We start from the raw sequence: 23,776 nt of genomic DNA, 5'->3' as shown, positions 1-23,776 counted from the left end.
GTTTTTCAGAGACCGTGTTAGGCAGAGACCGCGTTCGTCAGAGACCCAGTGCATCAGAAACAGTCCGACAGAGACCGGTTCTGCAAGGCATCAGATGATCAGAAGTTTGAAAAATTTAAAAATTTTCGAAAAATCAAAAAATGCTGGAAATTGCCCTAAAATCGGACGAAACAAAATTTTTTTGAAAACTTCCGCTTTCAAAATTATTTTCGAATTTTTCAAAAAAATTTGGTTTCTTCCGCAGCAACAGACCCCAGTTTATATAGTCGAGGCTCCCGCCACGACAAACCCCCCCATTAGCGTAAGCAAACTCTCGTTTTAGTTTTAAGGCTCTGTTTACCAATTGAAGCAATGCGTTTCGTACGCCGGAATGGTGTCACCTGGTAAGGGACAATGTCCTGGGCTTGTGCAGGACTCCGCCCTTACTTAGTTTTTTGGTTGGTTGGTTGGTTAGTCATAATGATCTAGGATTGGGGGCGCATGCCTAACCAATATAATGATCTCCCATTATAATTGTATGAAATCAATATTCCTCTTAAGTCAATACAAAATAATGTGTGATCGAGGAAATTTTATAGCTATTATAATGGTCTGGATTCGAGGTCTCCAACTAGGTATTGTAAATGTCTGGTACTGAGGCCCATACCTAGCCATTATAATGGTTTGCAGTTGAGGGCCATACACTGTCTGTATAACTGCTTGGGAACCAGATTCAAAGCTTTCATTGTGGTCATTATATGGGCTACTTACGAGCCATATATATTTTTCCATTTCGGCGATTAAGTAGTGTGTCTAATGGGTAACGGGGTCCTTTTCTGGTGTTAAAGCGCGGCCGGGGCGTGACACTGACCACTCACCCCCTTTTAGTGCCGAGGTTAAGAACGCCTACATGGCCTATCGCGGGAGAGCTTTACTTGCTTACTACACATTTTACTTCGATCTATCGTAACAATCTATAGAGGGCCATCACTGTGGTGCTGTAAAAGACACATAGAGCTACCTTTCATATCATTATCATATCGTATAAGTTTCTGTAGGAATTATAAGGGCCGAAATTTCTCGACATTGTACAGGTTTCTAAATTGAACATACAGAGGTCTAGCATTATCATTATATTAGTTACCATTTTTATTTGTAGTGTTCTGTCTGACGACAGGTCCATATGAACAGGATCCTTCCATCCTTTTCTCGGACTGAGACCTGTTCATATACGTTCTTGGCAGATGATCCAGAAGTGGTTTGCCATTGCCTTCTTCTGTGTGTGAATGGAGTAATTGTTGGGATGCCACGGAGGAAAACTCCGTGTTGCCTAGACCAAGGCCTTGCCCAACACAAGTTATAAATTCGGGCACCGCCGGGAATCGAACCCGAGACCCCAGGATTACAAGGCCAGCGTTCTGACCGCTAGACCACCGTCGGTCATTTAGTTACCATAAGAACCATAAAAATCTATATTCTGATCCTTACAAGATAATTTAGGAATCATGTAAAGGGCAGTCTGTTTTACAATATTTTGGCTTCTATACGTGTCATATTGAAGAATGTCATTCTGATCTATACTACGAAGAATATAAAAGAGAATAATCCGCCCAATATATAGGTTATATAGGAGTCATATATTAACTATCATTGCAGTCATTTACGGTACTATAAGATCCATATAGGTTATCTTGATGGTCATTATAAAGGCTGCTCTGCGACCTAGATAGAGGTACGTCATTCTGACCCATACACAGAACAGTATATCGGACAAATACATGGATGTCATTCTGTGTATTATATAGGATATCACTGGAGCCTTATGAAGGGGTACCATTCTTATGATTATACATACTATTATATAAGCCATATAGAAATTGTAAAGCAAAACAGACCGCCACCTTTCTGTTCATTCCATGGATTACTATACGAAGCATAAAGGGAGATTATCCTAGCCAAATTATACAGGCTTCTACTCAAGCCATATGCAAAACTACGATACTGGGCATTATATATGCTACTAAAACAAGCTAAGATTATTTTAATTATATATTTTAGAGTGACAGCCACTTAAGAGGTCTATCATTCTGGCCTCAATTATAGCTTATTGTATAAGCCATAGATGCTTAACTTTCTGGTCATTATATGACATGGGTCGCTATTGTTCTGGTTATTATAGAGGATGCTATAGTAGCAATATGGAATATTTTGTTCACTACATATATATCTGCTAGAAGAGCCATAGAGGGTTACCTATTTCGATATTTTCTGATATATAATTTTGTCGCATCAGGAACAGGTTTTGAGATATATATAAAGTTCGATTATAGCTTCAAGTAAAATAACGGCAATATGGGACCAATACAAACAAAAATAATATTCGTCAAATATACTTCAGCGTGCACCCCGAACACCAAATTTAGTAAATATCCCTTTAGTATATTCTGAGAAAAGCGTGCCTTCTTCTTTATTACGCCGTATCCTTTACAGGAGGTTGGCGACATATTATGAACAGGATCCTTCCGTCCTTTTCTCGGACTGGGACCTGTTCATATGTTTTTTAGGCAGGTGATACAGAAGTGGTTTGCCATTGCCTTCTTCTGTGTGTGAATGGAGTAATTGTTGGGATGCCACGGAGAAACCGGGGAAGCCCCCGGAGGAAAACTCCGTGTTGCCTAGACCACGGCCTTGCCCAATACAAGTTATAAATTCGGGCACCGCCGGGAATCGAACCCGGGACCCCAGGATTACAAGGCCAACGTAAAAGCGTGCCTACAGAGGGATTAATATGACCAATCCACAGTGGATTTATTTAATTGATACCAACTGGATAATCCGCCGTCACACATTTTTGTCCTGATAAATATCTTACTATCTTTCCATCTCCTTCTATTTTCGATGTGGTAGATTTGTACGGGGTTTTCCAACCAAAAAATAAGGTTGTTTTTTTACCTATTTCAACTATCCTGAAATATCAGAATATAGTAACTATTATATTTAGATTTTAATATCCAAATTGTAACTTACTGGACAACACAACAATGTTAATACTTTACGAGATTTTGTGGCCTGTATGTCTGTTTATTCGAGGTAGAAGATTATGAACTATCAAAATAGTTGAGACGAGTGCAAAAGTCAACTGAAGAATTTCACTAGCTACAGGGACAGAGATTTTCTGGTAGCTTGTATCGATTGCCGAGCTCGAGACTCCACGCCCTGTCCAGGACACGCATCAGTGCTACGGAGCCGTCTAATTTGAGCTCATAAATTTAGAAGAACTTCATTATAGTACGTGAATCTCAATAGACAATTCATGTGTTTACTTATAACAATGACCAGTAATTAAATACAATGCTTTAGATACTCTTTTGAACCAGAAATTACTGACATTTGATGTGAATATTTAATGTGAATATAGATAATATGATATATAATCCCTGAGGCCTGTTTATAAATGTAGATGGCCCTTATGGCAGTGACTTTTATTCGAGACTCGAATTAGAAGGCCGGACTGCCTCAAGAGGAAAGCTCTGTATATTAAAAACAATGATAAATAACTGCCAACTGTTAGAATTGACTGTCTACTTTATAGGCATACTAGAATACATAAAATACGTAATTAATAATTAATTCTAACAACATTTCCTAAAGTCTGGTGCTAAATATGTAGAGTGCCGAATAGTTAGCTCAGCTGGTAAAAATGCTCCAGCATCTTATTGAATTCCTAGATTCATTACCGTGTTCACAAGAACCAGCAAAGTTAACCATTCTTAGGCAAGTGAGTTCAGTTCACACCGTGAGACCATCTATTTTTATTATCAATTTTAATAGTATCATCTCATCCGAATCTGGGTCTCCAAAGTGGTTTATTTCTTTCAGGCTCAACAGAACCTAGAATAATTAAGAATATACAAAGTTTGTTTTGATGCCACTCCACATTCATCTTCATATATTCTTCATATCACTTTAATATTAACAATGATTTACATTATATTATATTGCATAATTGAAGTCACCAATTCACTGTTGTCTTTACAAGAAACACTGAAATGATATAGTTAGAATGTTTGTATTATAAAAATATAATTTGATTTCGTGTGGTTGGTAATCTTTCGTAGTAAACACGTGAGCCAGTAATACACGACAAAGAGGTTCACAAACACTTTTAATCAAAAAAGAACATATCTCGCAAAATGTTCTGTCACTTGATTTAGACGTCATCAGATATTATATAAGAATGTAATGAATAAGTACTTTCAGAGTCCTCTTTTCAGAGCTTTTACACACACAGAATAGGTTAATGTAAGGGAGTAAGGCAAAATGACACTAAAAGAAAATAAACATTAAATTGCAATTATAAAATTAATTAATAAATTACAGAATTATACTTACAAGAAGTTACGAATTCAAGTAGGTTTTCAATCAAGTCTTCTCGGCCGATCACCAGTTAGAGAATGGAGTTGAGATCCACTGTATCTCTGCCTGTCATCAGTGTTTATTTTGATAAAACTCGATTCTCACACGGGTGATTGGCTGCTTTTGTTTGTGTTGTTTGACAGACAATCTACAAACCAGGGACTATTCTTTACATATTGTTAATTGCCAGAATGAAAAGATAATTGTGTTGTGTCTTAATCTGTATCCAATTATAGTGCTATTTGAAGACAGAACCAGTATCCGAAATGCACTCTTACTTGTCAGAGTTCTGGATTCCATGGAATTTCTTTTGTGAAAAGCAGTATTCCTGCAGTGTATCGTTTACAGAAAAGACAATCACACAACACATGATTGAAAGTGGCGTGTTCTTTGTCCCGTGTTCAAAGACATAATCATCTGAACCCAAATAAGTCCAACATTTCACTCTCATTATTCATAAAAATCTTAGTTGCATATCTTATTTAATCCTTTACATACTACAGACGAGATATATCGCTTATAAATACTTTGGGTATGGCCTATTTTGTGTTTGAGAAGATGAATCCCTCAGATTATTATTCTGAACTATGTGACATTAAGAACACACCACTTACATCTACCAAGTGCCTTGTAAGACGTTAACATCTTCACAAAAATATAAAAAGATAAGAATTTGAATATGGAATGATTAAAGACACTTCAAATTTTATATTTGGTTAAAGGAAAAATTAATTTCTCAATCAAGTATCTTCTGCTTATATTTGAGACATCGTACTCCCCGAAGAGGAGAGATATGTTACGTGTTTGGCTAAATGCAACTGTCTGAAAGATGGATGAACTGAAGCCAGGCTGTGCTTCAAGATCTTCTTATGTTTATTTAAGAGTCGATATTTTCATCAGCCAGAAGCATACTTGTGAATATCCCTCTCGCACGAAGTTAAGAAACAATCTGCAACAGTGAACATCCCTTTGATATTACACGAAAAATGGTGTGAGGTCCGTCAATGGGTCATATCTTCCAATGTGAACGTCATTGTACTTGGTATTTCATAAAATTTGGTAGTCAATGAGTTGGTGAAGAAATATCGCGCTTTTAAGGAAGTTCCTCTCGATATTTACAGAAGCAGGAACCCGTCCTGGGAGAGGAAAATAATGTCTTAACCTTCAGACACTAAGAAACATCTCTCAAGACCAGCTTTAATATATTTCAGTCTACACATAGGCACGAGGTCCGAATGTTCTATTCCCGTCATGCCTTTCAACCAAAATTTTGTTAATAATTCTCATCTTCCTCACGCGTGTTGCGTACCAGCCCGACTTTATGTAAACTACTATGACATGGCAAGGACTATTTCCTTGTATTCATACGCGTTACCTTTCTACACTTGAATGCAATGACAACAAGACACTAACCATATTTGAATATACATGAAACACATTTCAGTATTTCAGTACATTGAAGGACGTGCACTTCTGAAAATGAAAAATATTGATAAACATTTTCGGCATCAAACAGGGCAATTGTGTGGTATTTTGTCTTTGTTAACAAGATAGACATTCACGTCCTCTCCCTACATACAGACAATGAAATTCGAGAAGCACTGAGGTTCGTTAAGAGAAGACAAAAGTTATCTGGCAAAATTCTGCGCCATATCAACCAAGTTACGCCAAAGCAAACTGTTCATGGAAGTTACTTTGTGTGCAAAACAAGGACCTGTACATTCGTACGTCACTTATCAATTAAAGTTGTTCACTGATGTTACATGGGTCAACAAATCGTATCCCTAGGTATTGGTACGTTTCCTGAAATTTATCTTAACAATATACAATGCAAGATTTGTAAGTCGATCTTACAGAAATTCAGTGTAACATTACAATCACAGGCTTAAGATACTTAAAAGAGTTAATATAATTGTTATTAAGAAATACATCACTATCGATATTACAAGGTAAGATTTATTTTGATTATTAAAGATATTTGTGATACTGGATAAAATATAGTTTTATTAACTGAAGCCTAATGCGTAGATCAACATATTTTATACACATAAAATCACTGGATAATTTGACGAGGAGACAGAAATAAAGAGTGAAGACATTAAGAGACATAGAAGTACTTAATAGTGTCGAAACACTGAATAAGAAGGATCAGGATTCGACATCCATGCAAGACTTTATTTTATAAACCTGATGAAAACGAGACCTCGAAAGACCTAACATACACCCCCTTCATTCGTAACTTAAGTTTGTAATTCTGTGAACTTTCATGCTGTATATAACTCAATGTCTGTGTGGTCTGAGTCCATGCATCTGAAAACTAAGTCGCGGACCCCAAGCACCTACCGGCTCGAGAACTTAGGTCGTAAGATGGTTTAGAGGAGATACAATCTTTATACGTCTGCATATAAGATCTTTCTTAGAATAAGTTAAGTTAAATGGTTTTGGGGCGAGCCCCAACACAAAAACGTTAAAGCTACACGTTTGATCTTATCGGAGCGGATTTTGCAGATATGAAGTCTCTATTAACGTTCTAAGTGGCCATCAGAATAAGGAATATTCTCTGAGGCTGTGGTGGTTGCATATCAGTGGTTTGAGAGAATCACGAAGATTGACGGTTCAGGGACTAATATGGTGCTAGGACAGATCTCACAAAGACAAGCTTCTGCCACGCCCATAAATGTCTCGATGTCTTTTACAAGTGGAGACTGCGAGGTGTTACATCCACTATATTACATCTTATATGTTTATAAATACAACTTTATTGTATTATAGACTAAATTATTATTTCTTATACTACAGAACATAGGATATTATACAATTTTTCGGATAACGGACGGTGTATAGTAATCTAAGAAGAGCATAGTGAGGTCTCTCTAGACGAAGGTTATGAATAGCTGTGCTAAAGTGATCGATATAATAAAATACACACATTCCAATATGCTCTTGTTTATAACAAAACTAACGTTTTAGATTAGAACACTGCAAATATAGGAACGGTTAGCAATGTGGGGTTATTTCGCCCTCGTGTGATCGTTCTAGTTACAAGGCCAGTAACAGAAGCCTAGCGTGTTACTGCAATGGTATAAGTTCTTGGGGCCACAGGACATACCCAATGAATGCAACGCATTTAAAGTATGAATTTCTTCATTGTAATCAAGGGAATGATTGTCATGTATTTAGAAAGATAAATCAAAACCTTTCATGTAGGAAAATTATTTGTGCTGTAATATTGTCTGATGGGTGATATTACTACAGTTGTTTAATTTTACAAATAGCAACAACACTAAACCGTCGCTTTGAAAATAAATGTGTTATGAAACACAATTGTATTTTTTAGACAGTTACCGTAATTGCTCGTCATTGTTTATGGCCCATGTGATGTCATATTCGATCGCTGACAGTTTACGACGAACGGAATGTACCTTACTCAGCAATTTCACCATCTCATTTAGCCATAAATAAAAAGAGAAACGACTTAAGATTTGAGGTTTTCACAGCGGTGAGTATGAAAACAGAACTCGGCTTAATATTGGTTTTATGATTGCGTAATACTAAAATACACGCGCGTTTTTGTAAAAAAAAAAAATGCGATCTCAAATGCTTACGAATATTGGTATTTATGACTTCACTTGTGATTTATTGTGAGGTGCTTTCCTTTCTTTTCCACAGGGTCCATGCCCCGCCCATATATGATACATGAACAGAGCTGCACGTCCGCTGCACCAACCCTACATCATCATTATTTTATGGTGGCCGCTTTGTTTTTCTGCGCAGGAAACAAGTCTGAGTTCTGCTAAATATCTTTTCCTCTAGTGTATATGTACGCGTGCATGCGCCGATTGCTAAGCGAAGGAAAGTGCGGCTGTACTAACAAGAATAAAAACATTGGCTGTAGTAAGTCACCTGTATTGATTAAACTACTAGGGAAAGTTGTGTTGTTCCGTCACATGTCTAGTGGTGTACCAATAAAAATTATAGTTGATACACCAATAAATACCATCGTTAATCACAGTTAATTTTTTTACCTGGTTTATTAAAATATTTTAAATACGGGCAAGGCATTGAAATGGTTATAACCTCTATATTTCCAATGCAATAGCGACTGAAAACATTTATTTCAGGATTTAGTTCTGGATAGCAGTTCGAGTCGTGCAGTCTGGTACATAGTCAAATGCATTTATAGTAAATAGAAGAATCGATATAAATTTCCTGAAGTTGTGACGTCACCACGGGTCTAGTTGTTTGCCGATACCAATACTTTTTGCACACGTCTTGTTCCCACCACTACTTATACCTTCCCTCCCTATTCGCGCAAACCAAAGGCCATCTTAAAGTAGTATGACTCTAACTTGTACTCTAAGGCTGTATCAATTCTGACCGATTAGCAGTATTCATAAAACGGATTCTACTTAACGAACGATGTGTGTTAGATACATGCCTTAGATCTGCCCTGCCTTAAAGTCGCGTTCACCTTCACTTGTCTCGACAACAGTGGACACGGGAAGTGATCTTTACTGATCGATAATTAATCGTGTACTCTGTGTCGATTGTGGAACTCTGACAAGGCGTGTGAAGTGGGAGTAGATCTAATACTACAGAAAAGTATGACTACATATGGACACGGCGTTAGATCTAACCAAAGTAATGGTAAACTGTTTGCGTGCTAAGTAAATACGTGAGTGTTAAATACTCCTGAATCTTATGTAGTGATTAAAACGAGTCGCTGACTGAACACTTATTATAATATTAATTTAATAAATGGTAAACGAAATATATGGTAGTCTAAAATAGGCGAATTAAATTACACAAAAATATCTGACACTTGAGATTCTCACGGGATGAAGAAGTCGAATATGGTCTTTAGAGTTGTGCGAAATTTTAGGTAGACACCAGCGATATGGAGGAACATACCGTCTTCATCCTCTACCCTGAATTTGGTGGCGATACGTTCCATCAAAACGTTGATAATCGCCTACAAAACTGCATTGAGTTGCAATCCGAAGGACCACAATCAAGATTTTGTGTAACAAGTTAAATTTATTATAATTATAATTTAAACGTGTAATTAGACATCATGTTAATTAATTAGAGACTCGAATATAACAAATCACAATACAACTATCATCATGCACAGCCAGAAATTATTTTTCTTCTTTGTGTTTAGTTACATATTCACGCCATCCAAAAAAGAATTAAAATAATATTCAGGCTTAATCTTAATGAAATTTACAACTTGTAACACGAACCAAGTTTTGTACGATAAATCATTTTTGAAAAGTTGGCAAACTAGATCTGAATATTATGTACTGTACACAGATAGGAACAGAAATACAATGCATTTGGCAATGTATAACGCACATTCCAAAATTCATGAAAATCTATTCATTAGTTTAACATATGAAACACGCTGACAAACGACAGACAGACAGACAGTTTCTCGTGTACGGATTCACTTCGTAGACGTGCTGAGAATGCGTTTTAACTACCGCTTACAGTGCGCTCTCGCTTATCCCATGGTGCACTACCAGTACAGAACGACTGGTTGCGGAAGAGGCAGGGGGAAGTGCGTTTGTTGTGTATAATACATGGATGAACATAAATCAGGGCAGGCAGTGTGCACCGATATCAACTGCTGGCGTCCAGTGCGTCACAAACACGACCACCAACCCACCCCTCCCCCGAATACTCAGCGGAGAATTACCACGCTATGGGATGCCCTATATCCAACACGAATGCTAAATTTTAATGGCTTAGAGTGTAGGCCTGCGGTATTTTTTTAACAAAGGACATCAAATACAGTGTTTTCAATCGATTTAATTCAACATTTGCTTTAGACAAGGGTTTATGGACACTTTTCCCGGAGGAAACTTATTGCTTTCAAAATTTAAAGTTTGACAAACAAAAGTAATTACACTTGTTTTATATTATGTTGTATATTGTCTAATATCTTAAACAAATTTGATGCACACGACGTTTCGGAAGGTAGCTCTACTCCCGCATTCAGGTTGTCTATCAAACTGACAGATTTGTTATTACTTTTCAAAATTGTTAGTAACAGAGGTTGGGATTTCAACTCGGAGGGGAGAGCCAAATGGAACTCACGTTCAGGGCTGGTTAACTAATGACCTGTTCAGTTGTTCTAATGAACACAGACTCTTTCGCCTTCCTATAGTGACCGACATGAACAATGGCGGTCGACTTTTGGACGTTTCTACGCATCTACTGTCACGTGTCCACGTGAGCCAGTCAGCTTCAGATAGTAGGTGTAGAAAGTATTAATTTACTTAAAGCGTGAAGCAGACGCCATTTGGGTTTTGTTTGTGTCGGTCAGTTTAGAAACCATTTTATTCTCTGTCTATGATATCTGTTAAGATTTCCGTCTTCTGGGTTGTTGCGCTGTGTAGTCTGGTCGATGTTAACCAACGTTTCAGAGGTCATACTGCATCCGTCATCAGGGCGATGAATATGAAGATTTCTGTCTTCTGGGTTGTTGCGCTGTGTAGTCTGGTCGATGTTTATTACAACGTTTCAGAGGTCATACTGCCTCCGTCATCAGGGCGATGAGTATGAAGATTTCCGTCTTCTGGGTTGTTGCGCTGTGTAGTCTGGTCGATGCTAACCAACGTTTCAGAGGTCATACTGCATCCGTCATCAGGGCGATGAGTATGAAGATTTCTGTCTTCTGGGTTGTTGCGCTGTGTAGTCTGGTAGATGTTTACCAACGTTTCAGAGGTCATGCTGCCTCCATCATCAGGGCGATGAGTATGAAGATTTCTGTCTTCTGGGTTGTTACGCTCTGTAGTCTGGTCGATGTTTACCAACGTTTCAGAGGTCATACTGCCTCTATCATCAGGGCGATGAGTATGAAGATTTCTGTCTTCTGGGTTGTTGCGCTGTGTAGTCTTGTCGATGTTAACCAACGTTTCAGAGGTCATACTGCCTCCGTCATCAGGGCGATGAGTATGACCTCTGAAACGTTGGTTAACATCGACCAGACTACACAGCGCAACAACCCAGAAGACGGAAATCTTCATACTCACCGCTGTGAGAACCTCAAGTCTTACATATGATATCTGTGTTCTATGGTCCTCAACCCAGGCGTGTTCTGGCACTTTGCACATTGTTCTCCCATAGATGTGCAGACGGAGCTAACATGAACATTTGATACACTTCAGAATGGAGCAGTTAAACATGCTTAATAAATTTTACTCCCTTAGGCCGAAGGACTAAGATTTGCCGTCATGTTAAACAACATTTAAAATTACCTGCAGTTTAGTAAGGTCTTAGATAAACATGGGAAGATAAGAAGGTTGTAGGCTGAATGACAATAAACACTTCTCTTAATATGGGCATGTAAAGTATATTATTAAAATGCTATTACCACGCAGGTTACACATCGAGAAGCAAAGGTAGCTACACATGGCAGGAAACACGAAGCGTAGAAACGACATAAAGTAAAATCGTTGATTGACGGGTGCACTGAATAAATAAATAAATAGCATCCTCAAAAAATAATCAGACCTAGAGATAGTAATTTACAAAACCAATACGCTATTATAAAACCACTGAGGTTACTCTCGGAATAGATGTATATTTCTGAAGCTGATGTAACAGCCGATAGGAATCGTAACATGGACCAAATGATGCGTGAAACGACTAAAAATGTAGAATTACTGCGTGGTTGAAGAGGGTAAACACAAAAAACGGAAACATTCAATAAGCAATTTCTTCCATAATAGCACAATAAGAGGGATAACGATCCACAAAACGCCACACTAGTGGCGCTAGTTCTGAATTTATTAAACCCCATAACCATAAAACATTAATTTATCTCTGTAACACCCTAACACAAGCGCTCTTGTGGTCCTCCTATCACGTGCCTCGATAATGTAAAATTTAGTCTCTAAACCGAACAAGTAACCCAGCAGTTGGCACGAACCACGATTTTGCTTTCAATATGAGAAGCCACTAAGAATGTTGGTATAAAATGACTGTAGTCTCGTTCATCACAGAATATTGACCAGGTAACCGGCTGTCCTGACTGAGGGGCTGCGTAGTTTTTCTGTCTTCCCAGACGAATGCCCTGATGGTAACTTCAAAAGGACAACATTTGCAATTTTCAAATCCTCACCTACATATTATTCACAGCATCTACAGTTTTAAAATGTTAATCAGTCCGAAGGAATTAACATTTTACCGTTTAAATGACATCGTAAATTGTATCTTGTGAATATTAGGAATATCTATGATTGAAGATGGGCATGCCTCGAAGATATTGCGGGTTCGATTCCAAACCATCGCAATAAAGTGAGTCACGAATTTTTTGGTTTCCTAATGCATATAAAAGTTATGTTTATACTATATATTTTAGTCTATTAAGTGTGCAATAGCATTATGTCTAAAAAACAATGCGAGAATTATCAAAATGTGACACAGAGACACGAAGTGAGCACATGCTGTTGGAAAAATGGCGCCGATAGACTTGCTCGACGCAGGGTTGCCACAAACCTTCAATTTGTTAAAAAAAGCAATATCTGCGAAGCGCAATAAAACGAGGTATGCCTGTATTAAAAAATGAGGAGCTCCATAATATATACGCTTCTGAAGATATTAAGTGGACCATAAAATCAACGAAGATGTGGTTGGTGGCGCATGTGTTACGCAAGGGGAAATAAGAATTTCTAATAAATTTTAGTGAAGAAGCCTGAAGGTACGAGGCCATTCGGAAGAATAGGTTGTCCAGTCCATAGACATTGACGTTACTAATTGCTCAGTCCTGACACAAAATATGTAATATAGGCCTATAAGAAAAACCGTTTTATTTTACGAAATATATGACGATATATTAATTCAACATTCTTAAATGAACGATAAATAATCTATATAGTTTTTTAACATGAGTACATATATAATATATATAATAAATGCAAATACACGTGGAAAAAGTGCTATGGAGGAACGATAATATATAGAATACAGTTGATATTTATGCAAACTGTTGAAAATACATTCTTCTACGCAGATCTAGTTTTTATCAAGTATATTATCTATGAGGCTTTGAAACAGAATTGGAGTTAGGGATACTGACATCTTGCCAACAGCATATCTTATATACGCAGTAAAATGACATTTTAAGCATATGAAATATATTACCAGCGGAAATAGGTAATCTAAACATAGATAATGTTTTAATAAGCGTTTTAAAACATGAATTTTATGTTTTTACTATATCACTTTTATGAAATCTTGACTACAAACAATGCATCAACTCTTTACCCCACAACGTCCCAAAACGATATATTACATGAAGATCATTTTAACCAGTGAATGTTGCTTTGTGAAGTTAATGCACACGTACTGATGGATTACGGATAAAAGCAAAGTCCTGAGGGTGACAGTAAGATGATGTAATGAAGAGTAGAGAAAATTGCATGAAGGGCATATTCATAATTTGGGCTCTTCACGTAATATTGTCAAGGCGATTAAAATAAAAAATATGTGTGAGACGTGTGGCGTACATTGGAAACATGAGAAATAAGGACGAGATTCTGGTTGTAATATCATCTGGGAGACTTTGATATAGACAGGAGAATTATATCAAAGTGCACTTTAAAGAAATACGTTTTGTTGATGTGAGATTGGTTTAACGAATAGTAGTGAAAGAATGCTTTAAATTGTACTGTATAGGAGTAAAGTAGCTCAAACGTTGAATCCAGTCACAGCGACTTCTTTTAACCATTTCAAACTACCAATGGTTACTAGGATGACCAAGTGCGGTGGCTATCACCATCATCGACATCACTGATGAACCTCTTGTCCTGTTCCGATTACAAAGACTCGACTCTTCCTGGCATTTTCAACCCTTTGATATGTATCGATACGGGATTCGATTGTAGGATATTATCTATCTGTATAATAATGTTGGTTGGCTATTTTTCTCTAATATTTAGGGATTTTTTCCCAGATAGTACAATATTCATGAATGTGTTTGTTGTTAACCGTTACCATGCTTTGAGGTTATTAACATGAGGTTTCTAGTATGGGATTTTGGACCTTAAAGTTAATATTGGCTACCATATGCATGCAATTTTACTCAAGGTAGCGAAGTTATTATAACATTGTTATAAGATCATATAACAGACTACACTATATGACATCACATTATATAATTTTATGCAAGTAAGTAATATAATTACAATTTAAAGCATAGCAGCTTTCGTAATTAAGAAAAGGTAAGTGATTATTGAGTTTTTATGTGCTGCTTTGTTATATTGTCCAATATCAACGAGTTTCTCAAGTACTACTTTATATACTTTCTCGTCATTCGTGACGAGAAACTTTCTAGTCTGTAAATGTTTTAGTAATTCATTCTTACAGCTTTTATTGTAGTATAGACAACTGTTGCTCCTACTCGATCTCTCATATTTTCATTACATTTATGAACCGTAATTCTGTATCCAGCAAACGCTGTAAGGAAACACAGTTCTGGCGCCTCTAATAATTTCATTTGTTCTTTCAATAAAGTCCAACATTACGATCCACATATGGCGGTATGGCTATTACTGTGTAGAATCGTCTGTGGCTGGATTTCGAATAATTTTGCAGTAAACACTCGTGGGAAAACTATGTGGGGTTGAAAATTATGCACATACATATGACATGCAAAAAAACCTCTCGAATATGAACACGCAGTGTCATTAAGCCGTACTCATAAACAATTGTAAATCTGAAATAATTCGCCTCTTTTGCCTTTGCATCGTCCAGGGTTATTTCCAATCACGCTTCGAAACTTCAGCTATAAATTTAATAGTTCCAGTATTATGACCCGTAAAATTTTTCTTCTCCATCCATTAGGCCTAAATTCTGTTTTGCTGAAACTCGTTACATCTGGCTGTACAATCCCTTAAAATAGTCCAATTTCATTTATTATTTGTCTTACGTCCTATTACTAGCAATTCGTGTCAGCATATGTGTATGTGTGTAAGCATGTGTGCGTTTGTGGTCAGGTTTTGTTGTGCATTTACATAATATTTTTTTCATTATTTCAATACGTTTAGTTTCATCAACAACCTGACAAAGGAAACTGTTTACGTAATGATTCGGTATATTTTATGGAAGGTGAAATAAATAAAACACGTTACAATAAACATAAATTGTTAGTTTACGTTGTAAAGTTCTGGGAACAGTTTAATCATGTTGCAAGTATTTATGAAGAACAACATCAGAGAAATATTAGAAAGCTGACGGTAAATAAGGGAAAAACAGAAATCTCGACCATCTGTATTAAACTTCAAATTTAGACTCACGTGAAGAAACTGATGATCGATCAGTATCGGAAAATGCAGACCGCAAATATTATTGCAATAAGTGAGTGATTAGAAAATGCACTTTATTGCAGAAAATAAATTATAGCAGAAACAACGTCGATGAATTCTAATATTTTCCGTGCATACTTCTAGATAGATGTAAAAATGAATTTTAAAATATCGTGTTTACGTCTTATAATTTCTGTTAAAGATGAAGTCATGGGAAAGGTGATACAAATACGAGAGATGGATTGTGCTATGTCTTTGTCGAACTTCTGCCTACCATGATTGAATTATAGTAAACAATACTTAAATCTGTTTAGAACATTCATTTACTACAAGGTGTAGTACCAAAGTCCTGAAACCTAAATAATTTTGTGCAACCAAAAGAGTGGAAGCAGTTTCACACTACTCTGACGAAGAGGAAAGGAAGATTTTTAGAAATGAAAAGCTGCGTGAATAAAGTGCCCCTATAATTCAGTAGCAAAATTGCGTGTCACAGGCAAAACAAGTACTCTCAAAGACGCTGCGGTAACTGTACTCACCGCTTCAATTGCAACTGAAGTGGCGGCGGGCGTTACACATGGCTATATTGTCACCTGCAGAAGGCTATATGGAGTGCCAGGAACAGACTCATCCAACCCCACGCTGGGCGGGGCTGCTCACAGGCCAGATTGCCGTGGTGCACCGCCGCAGGCAGCTCACCTGCATCAGAAAAATGAGTTTCGAAACATAAGTGTAGTTATTACTGTGTACACAGGTAGCTCACCTGTATTAGAAACATAAATTTGGAGACGTAAGTGTAGTTATTGCTGTGTACACAGGTAGCTCACCTGTATTAGAAACATAAATTTGGAGACGTAAGTGTAGTTATTGCTGTGTACACAGGTAGCTCACCTGTATTAGAAACATGAATTTGGAGACGTAAGTGTAGTTATTACTGTGTACACAGGTAGCTCACCTGTATTAGAAACATGAATTTGGAGACGTAAGTGTAGTTATTACTGTGTACACAGGTATCTCACCTGTATTAGAAACGTGAATTTGGAGACGTAAGTGTAGTTATTACTGTGTACACAGGTATCTCACCTGTATTAGAAACGTGAATTTGGAGACGTAAGTGTAGTTATTACTATGTACACAGGTAGCTCACCTGTAATAGAAACATGAATTTGGAGACGTAAGTGTAGTTATTACTGTGTACACAGGTAGCCCACCTGTATTAGAAACATGAATTTGGAGAAGTAAGTGTAGTTATTACTGTGTACACAGGTAGCCCACCTGTATTAGAAACATGAATTTGGAGACGTAAGTGTAGTTATTACTATGTACACAGGTAGCTCACCTGTAATAGAAACATGAATTTGGAGACGTAAGTGTAGTTATTACTGTGTACACAGGTAGCCCACCTGTATTAGAAACATGAATTTGGAGAAGTAAGTGTAGTTATTACTGTGTACACAGGTAGCCCACCTGTATTAGAAACATGAATTTGGAGACGTAAGTGTAGTTATTACTGTGTACACAGGTAGCCCACCTGTATTAGAAACATGAATTTGGAGAAGTAAGTGTAGTTATTACTGTGTACACAGGTAGCCCACCTGTATTAGAAACATGAATTTGGAGACGTAAGTGTAGTTATTACTGTGTACACAGGTAGATCACTTTTATGATATTTAAAATTGTACGTACATGCAGTCAGCTGGCAAATAATGTTACAAACGTGTAAAATACAGTTAGGTGTACTACACCTACTATCTTGTAACAGCTGTAGTGGCGACAACAATAATAATAACTAAAGCAACAACACATCCTTAAGATTAAAATAAAGTAAAAATGGTGACAGAATATGATTTTGTCTTCCAGTGGCATCACACCCAGTAATATTCATGTACCTATAGTTGGATAGTCTGTATAGAGTTGTGGGTTGGGGGACATAAACTGAAATATGCAAAAAAATTACTGTCCTTAATAAAGTTCAAGAGTTCAGTGCACACAAGGAAACCTAGAAACACCATGCAGATAGCATGGGTGAAGAAGACAGGATGTGGATGATATCGCGGGATTATAAACCTACAGGACTAAATGCAAGAGAAAGTTTATGGAGGAACCTGAAAGAGAATCCCTGAAGGCAAATAAAGGAAAGTAAGGAGCCAAGTAGAGAACAACATTCTAATATAATTCGAAATATCAGCTATGTTCATTATGTCAATTAAATTTGTATACGTGAGGTACTGAACGCGTATAATAATAGTATCACAATTAGGAAATAACATGTTAAAAAGGGGGTTTTCAACACAAAATACAAAGGTTCATTTTGATACTATATGAAGTTTCAGTTCTTCGGGTGGCAATTTCATTATTGTTTATGTGCGATTTGTAAAGTTCATATATATAAGCATATAGCCTCTTTCCGGTTCAAAATGGAACCGAAAGAATTACGCTTTATGCTCAATGTTTTTTAAATTTGTTTCAGAATATGCCTCCAGAACAGCCCAAGAGGATCATAAATGTAGAGACAAAATAAAACATCGTACATAAGAGCGTTTCACATAAATGCTGTATTGGATATTAGTTTTGCTATGTCTACCTATCTGTCCACCCGCTCGTCAGTATATATGTAACAAAAACCCACTGGCTGAATAGATGATGAAGAATTTTCATGTTGTACAGCGACCAATACTCTCTCTGTCGAAATTGTAAGAAGTACTTATAAATGAGAAGCACTTACCAAGAATTCTTTCGCCCAAGGAGGAGGACACAGCAGGTTCCTTCAAGATGTCATTATTTTATCATTTCGGCGTGATGTTATAACCTATGCGATTACAATGTTGCGGATCATAGTTATCGACCAAAATAAATAATGGTTTACACTGAATAATTTGTGTACTTCAGTCTAAATAAATACATATTTGAGCTGTGTAAATTATGATATGAGGCTGATGTAGGCCTACATTTTGGCTGACTCATAGAAGGATGGATATACTGATAAAATATTACGAAACGCGGGATTGAACGTCTAAAACCATATGCAGAAAACGTCTAATATACATTCTGTTGGTTTATGGAGCTTCACTGCGCATCTGCAATCAAAGCAACTTTTAAAAATGTTTTCGGTGACAGTGTTTCGACATGCCGAGTCTTAGGTAACAATACAGGTTCAACTACAGAACGACACAGCGTGTAGTTATATATGTAGTTGAGATTGAATTATAAGCAGATAAAGATTAGGAAGGAACCTCTAGCGCATTTGATGTAACTATCCCAGTGAAGAGACTAATGAATGTCTCGTAAAACTAAGACTGTAGCCCACTGCCACTACCACTAAAAAACAAAGAAAAGCAGAACTTAAGAATCAATCGATAAATCGATAGAGAGTAAAATGAATTAAGCGATCAGTATAAATTTCACTATGTAAATGTTAATTCAGTCCCAAATGTTACACCATTTTCCATAGCAGGCCGTCTTATTTCCTTTCAGTTCAGTCTACTTTGATGAGGGTAAACATGCGCCATGATGCTTAGCACAGCGGCAAGATTCCGGGAATACCCTGCTCAAATCTGGGCCATCCAGAGTTCTTTCAGCCCCTCAAGGCGAATGTTGAAACAGCAGAACAGCGAACGCCGTATTTCATCATTGTCTAATCACAATTAAAATTATAATCTGGCATTATACAGAGTGATCGAAAAGTCACGAAACTAATTCCTGACACATTTGTCAAAATATAAATCACATTGAAATCAGAAAACAATGTAAGTGTTGGAAATGTCCACTGTATCCAAAATATCGTAACTTAATACGGAAGGTGCCATGTGAAACGAGATGAATTACTGTCATTTTATTTGGCACAGAAGTAAAGGGAAATGTATGCCCAAACACATTCTGGCAAGTTAAGTAAATACAAGATGACAGGTAGTGTTCGACAATTAACACACGTTACACTTGTGAAAATATATTTTTTTTACTTCTACTGAAAACATATATCGGACTGGCTCGAGGAGGTTAAGTGATGTGACCCTCGCGGGCTCTTCTACAGTCACAGGTATAATGCATGTTTTTTTAACCCAGTCGAATTGTATTCAGTTACAACCATACTTTAAAGCAGTTTGCCTGACTTTTTGATCAACCTGTATAACAAACATTCTGTATAACAAGCGTAGTTAAATGAACTAAGAGGTATGAAAATGCTTTTCTGCTCTGACACAGATGAGCTCTGCCGACAGATTGATTAAACTAGTTTAAATGAGCATGAATCATATTCTCATTTTTGTTGTTATCAATTTAAGCACGGAGCTATTGTGCCGTTTGGATGCAGGGCCTAGCATTATGCATGTTATGCGGTGGCCTGAGTGAGGGGTATTATGTATTAAACCCCTAATGAGCGACGTAATTTGCCAAGTTGAATGCAGTGACGTATTCCTGATTAACGCCCGAGATGCATGAAATAAGAATGTGACAGCGCACCGCATTCAGCGTGCATCCCAAATTAGAACAGGGTGACCAATTGATTTTCTGACATTTATGAATGACATGAATTTATGATTCAAGAAAAGAGTATGTATGGAAATCATCCGCCTCAATATAATGGAATATATATACGTATGTTTATGGAGTAGAGTATTTGAGACAATTATTTTCATTTAGTTGGTAAAGACTTTTTCGTCATTTTACGTAACAGAAGTTTTCATTACCGTGTTCACAAGAGCTAGTCAACGAACCCTTTCCTGAGCCAGTTGTGTCGGGCAACATCCGCACGTTGTATTTATTCAAAAATTTCTTTAATTGTTCTGCTTTCAACTCTCTCCAGATGTTCGCCTCGTCAGATTTTCTGACTAATTTTGTATTCAGTTTTATTTCAAACATGCATGCTACATGTCATACCCAACCATAATTATATTACCTAATTTGGGGAGGGGGAGAGTAGATATATATTTATTGAGTGGCATGATCAGGACTTAACAAAGAGCGAAATATACTTCCCGATTCAGTAAATCAACACATTTAGATATTCTGAAATGTAAAGAACTAGGTTAATCTGTCTGTATATTAGCCACAAGTGCCCTACAATTTAATGAAATAGAAAACAAAATTGTGTAAAATATATAAGCATGCACACAACAGAAATTTAAACTGTAACATTGTAGTGATTCTTGTTGAATAAGCAAAAAGGATTAATTATTCCGTTAGCAGATTGACTATTCGTTATTAATTTCCATTCGAATGTTATTACTGCATATCCTGTCATAGAGTTTACACACCAATTGCATTTTCTTATGAGTTCTGAACTTCCTTGATTATAATAAATTATATGATTTAGAATTACTAGGCGTTTTATATCACACAGATCTACTTAAGAAAACGTATAACGAGTAACATGTAAACTGTTTGAGTAGGAAACTCACTGACGAACGACAAGTCTCTAATAAAAGCCATTAAAAAATGGCTGCTGTAGTCTTCAGGAACACGAAGCTGACGTACAGGGCAACAAGTGACGTCAACGCTGCAGAGAGAATGTCATATGGATTCTGCTGGTCTTATGGTCAGGCCCAATGTTAACACTTTTTTTTGGTTGTGTTGAACTTTCGTATAATACTATCAAAGAACAAAATTGAAAATAAACTAGGACAACATTAATTTTTTCTCGATAACTCAGCCGAGCAGTAAATCTGTAGATCTGTATTAGGGAGGTACATATTTCTAGAATCGGCCGGGCTTTCGAGTATCCTAAAATTCTTTCCTTACAGTCATTAATCGCATGGCGAATTCCTTATAACACATCACGACCGTATTATTCATTATCACCATAAATATTTATCTTCATAGCTCATTTAATATCGTACAGCATAGTTAAATAGCCAAAGAAGTAATCGGAAAATCCCTTTGTAGTTTTGAAGGGAGTGTTTCTAAGCCGCTTGAACCACAAGTGTCCAAGGCACAGATAAAACTATGCAACACGTAACCATTAAAATATCGAGAGCTTCTATGACAAATTCAGGTCCCTTGTGTGGTGGTTACTCATAATTCCGCTTCAAAAACTCAGTTTAATGTTCCGAATTCGTTTCGCTTTTCAAATCGCGTCTGAAATTCATGCATGAAAAAATTGTTGTGTCTCTGGCTTTGAAGCGGATTCTCTTACGACTGCGTATAGTTCACAGCAGCTTTTAACAGCGTCCATCAAACGTTTCTGGATTCTAAAATGAATATAAATATAAAGTAAACAGAAGGAATTCAGACATATATCATAATGTATATGTACAATTTTAGCAAGATTCTCAGAGAGTGGCTGGTAAAAATTTACGTTATACGTATCAGTGCCTTCTTTTTATAAACTGTAAAAAACTGAACTCGTACTTTTAAAATCGTGTCTGTTTCTAAATTCTCGTGTTTTGAGCCTAAAACTAATCGAAGGATTCCGATTAAATTTAGTGTTGTGGGCCAAATGGGAAAGTTGTCGGATAAGAATAGGATTGGTTTAAATCGATTCAGTCTATATTACTTAATTCGTATTTTACGTTAGGTACCTTAGCTTAGATGTCTGAGGTTTCAAGGGCAGTTAGAATGTGGGTTATCCCATTCTGTGTTGTAATTCAGTGTAGTATTGAACATCCTGAAGAAACAGTGGTACAATATCGAGAAACTAGAATCTTTTTTATATTGTATTAGAGACAATCCAAATAGTACTTACAATTTTTCATTAATGATAACAGTGAACGATCTTTATTAATTCCGCTCTGCTCAAATTACAAACCTACCGTCACTCACCTTACTAGCTCTTTTCCTCCTATACGTCAGCGAATACTAGAGCCACGACCAACTTAGATGGTTACCAACGTGTCAGAGGAAATCTATGTACAAGCAGCTGAGACGTCGTTAGCTCGTCAAGGAGATATGTGCTTCATGAAGCTAGTCACTTAGTGATATCAATAATAATTACATTAGGTAAACTGCCCACCTGATTAAAATGTTCCCCACATTTTGTAACTAACAGGAATACGTTGTCTGTGTGAAGCAATCCAGATATCTGTCTGTTAGTGAATCTGATAAATCTTACAGGAAGGAAACAAGTTTTATTAATATAAAATTTAGTGTTCGTTAAGAATAAGAATGAAAATAAACCACCATGGTATATGTTAGAAGAGTCTGAGAAAAAACTGCGAAATGTCTTATTTATGTAGTTTGTTGGATATCAGCAAGTTTATCAAAATGTAGAAAATGTAAAATAAGACACGTGTATGGTTTTGATATATGAATTTAAAAGACGATCTTGATTAGACTGTGTTCTGTGGGACTTATCATGTCTACTCGGTGTACATTTAACAGTACAAAGAGGAGAGGATTTTATGGCATTAACTTATCTTTATGTGCATCATGCCATGCGTAAGTTCACGGACGCGTAGTCAAATAGTCTGTCTCCGAAATGTGGAGAATTTATGGATTAAAAATTGTAATAGGATGGTACAGAGGTTAGTACTCCTGTTTAAAATTCCAGAGGTACAAGTTTCAAGCTCTGACCCTTAAGATCGTCCGACTAAAGTTTTTCCTCAGTTTTCATCACTGCCTGAAAGTAAATTCTGGTACAATCTTATATAAAAACGTACATTTGCTTCCTTGCACACCATTTCCAAATCATCGTCATAACCATTCGACGCAGACCTTGGTAGTCAATAAGGCACTGTTAAATCAACCTATACAAACCAAAGAAGAGGTAGAAAGGCATTGGAAATACTTCTGCTTAACACGAAGAAGTAATTTTAAAAGTAAATTTTGCTTAGAGTCAATCACAAAGAAGTGTATTAAAACCTTTGTTTGAACGCGGCTTACAGAACAGGGGAAGATGTAAAAGTGGATAAAAACTTTACGAAAAAAAACATAGTCATACTGTTCGAGCGTCATATGCGAGAGAATCTCCCGAAGTTTCACCGAGTTCCTGGTAGGTGGTAGCACCCGTTATTTTCCACTGCATCCATCTTTGTGAATCTCGCCAGTCGCCATGAAACACCAGAAGAATGCACAGTGCTTTGGTTGATTTATCTAAACGAAATCAAACACACGGGAACAAAGACGTTTCAGAGGAA

The 23,776-nt window shown here is 36.8% G+C and overlaps 1 protein-coding gene across 10 annotated transcripts in view; it reads right to left on the bottom strand.

Annotated features, from left to right (window-relative positions):
• Positions 1-3,546: 3,546 nt before the first annotated feature.
• Positions 3,547-23,776, bottom strand: part of LOC110837546 (limbic system-associated membrane protein) — a 421,660-nt gene continuing 401,430 nt past the window's right edge. For all 10 annotated transcript variants that reach the window (XM_022079800.2, XM_087343651.1, XM_022079782.2 and 7 more), the window contains 2 exons: positions 16,247-16,406; positions 3,547-5,344 (listed from right to left, as the gene is read on the bottom strand). In XM_022079800.2, the coding sequence (XP_021935492.2) occupies positions 16,297-16,406 (110 nt within the window). In that variant the 3' untranslated portion in view covers positions 3,547-5,344; positions 16,247-16,296. The remainder of the gene's footprint in view (positions 5,345-16,246; positions 16,407-23,776) is intronic.

This window comes from Zootermopsis nevadensis, unplaced genomic scaffold (genome assembly GCF_977971745.1).
Source record: "Zootermopsis nevadensis isolate Lab colony 2312 unplaced genomic scaffold, Znev_1.0 Znev_ptg000006l, whole genome shotgun sequence".
NCBI classification, from domain to species: domain Eukaryota; kingdom Metazoa; phylum Arthropoda; class Insecta; order Blattodea; family Termopsidae; genus Zootermopsis; species Zootermopsis nevadensis.
Note: the sequence above shows the minus strand (reverse complement) of the source record. Positions and strands in the feature narration are given on the sequence as shown.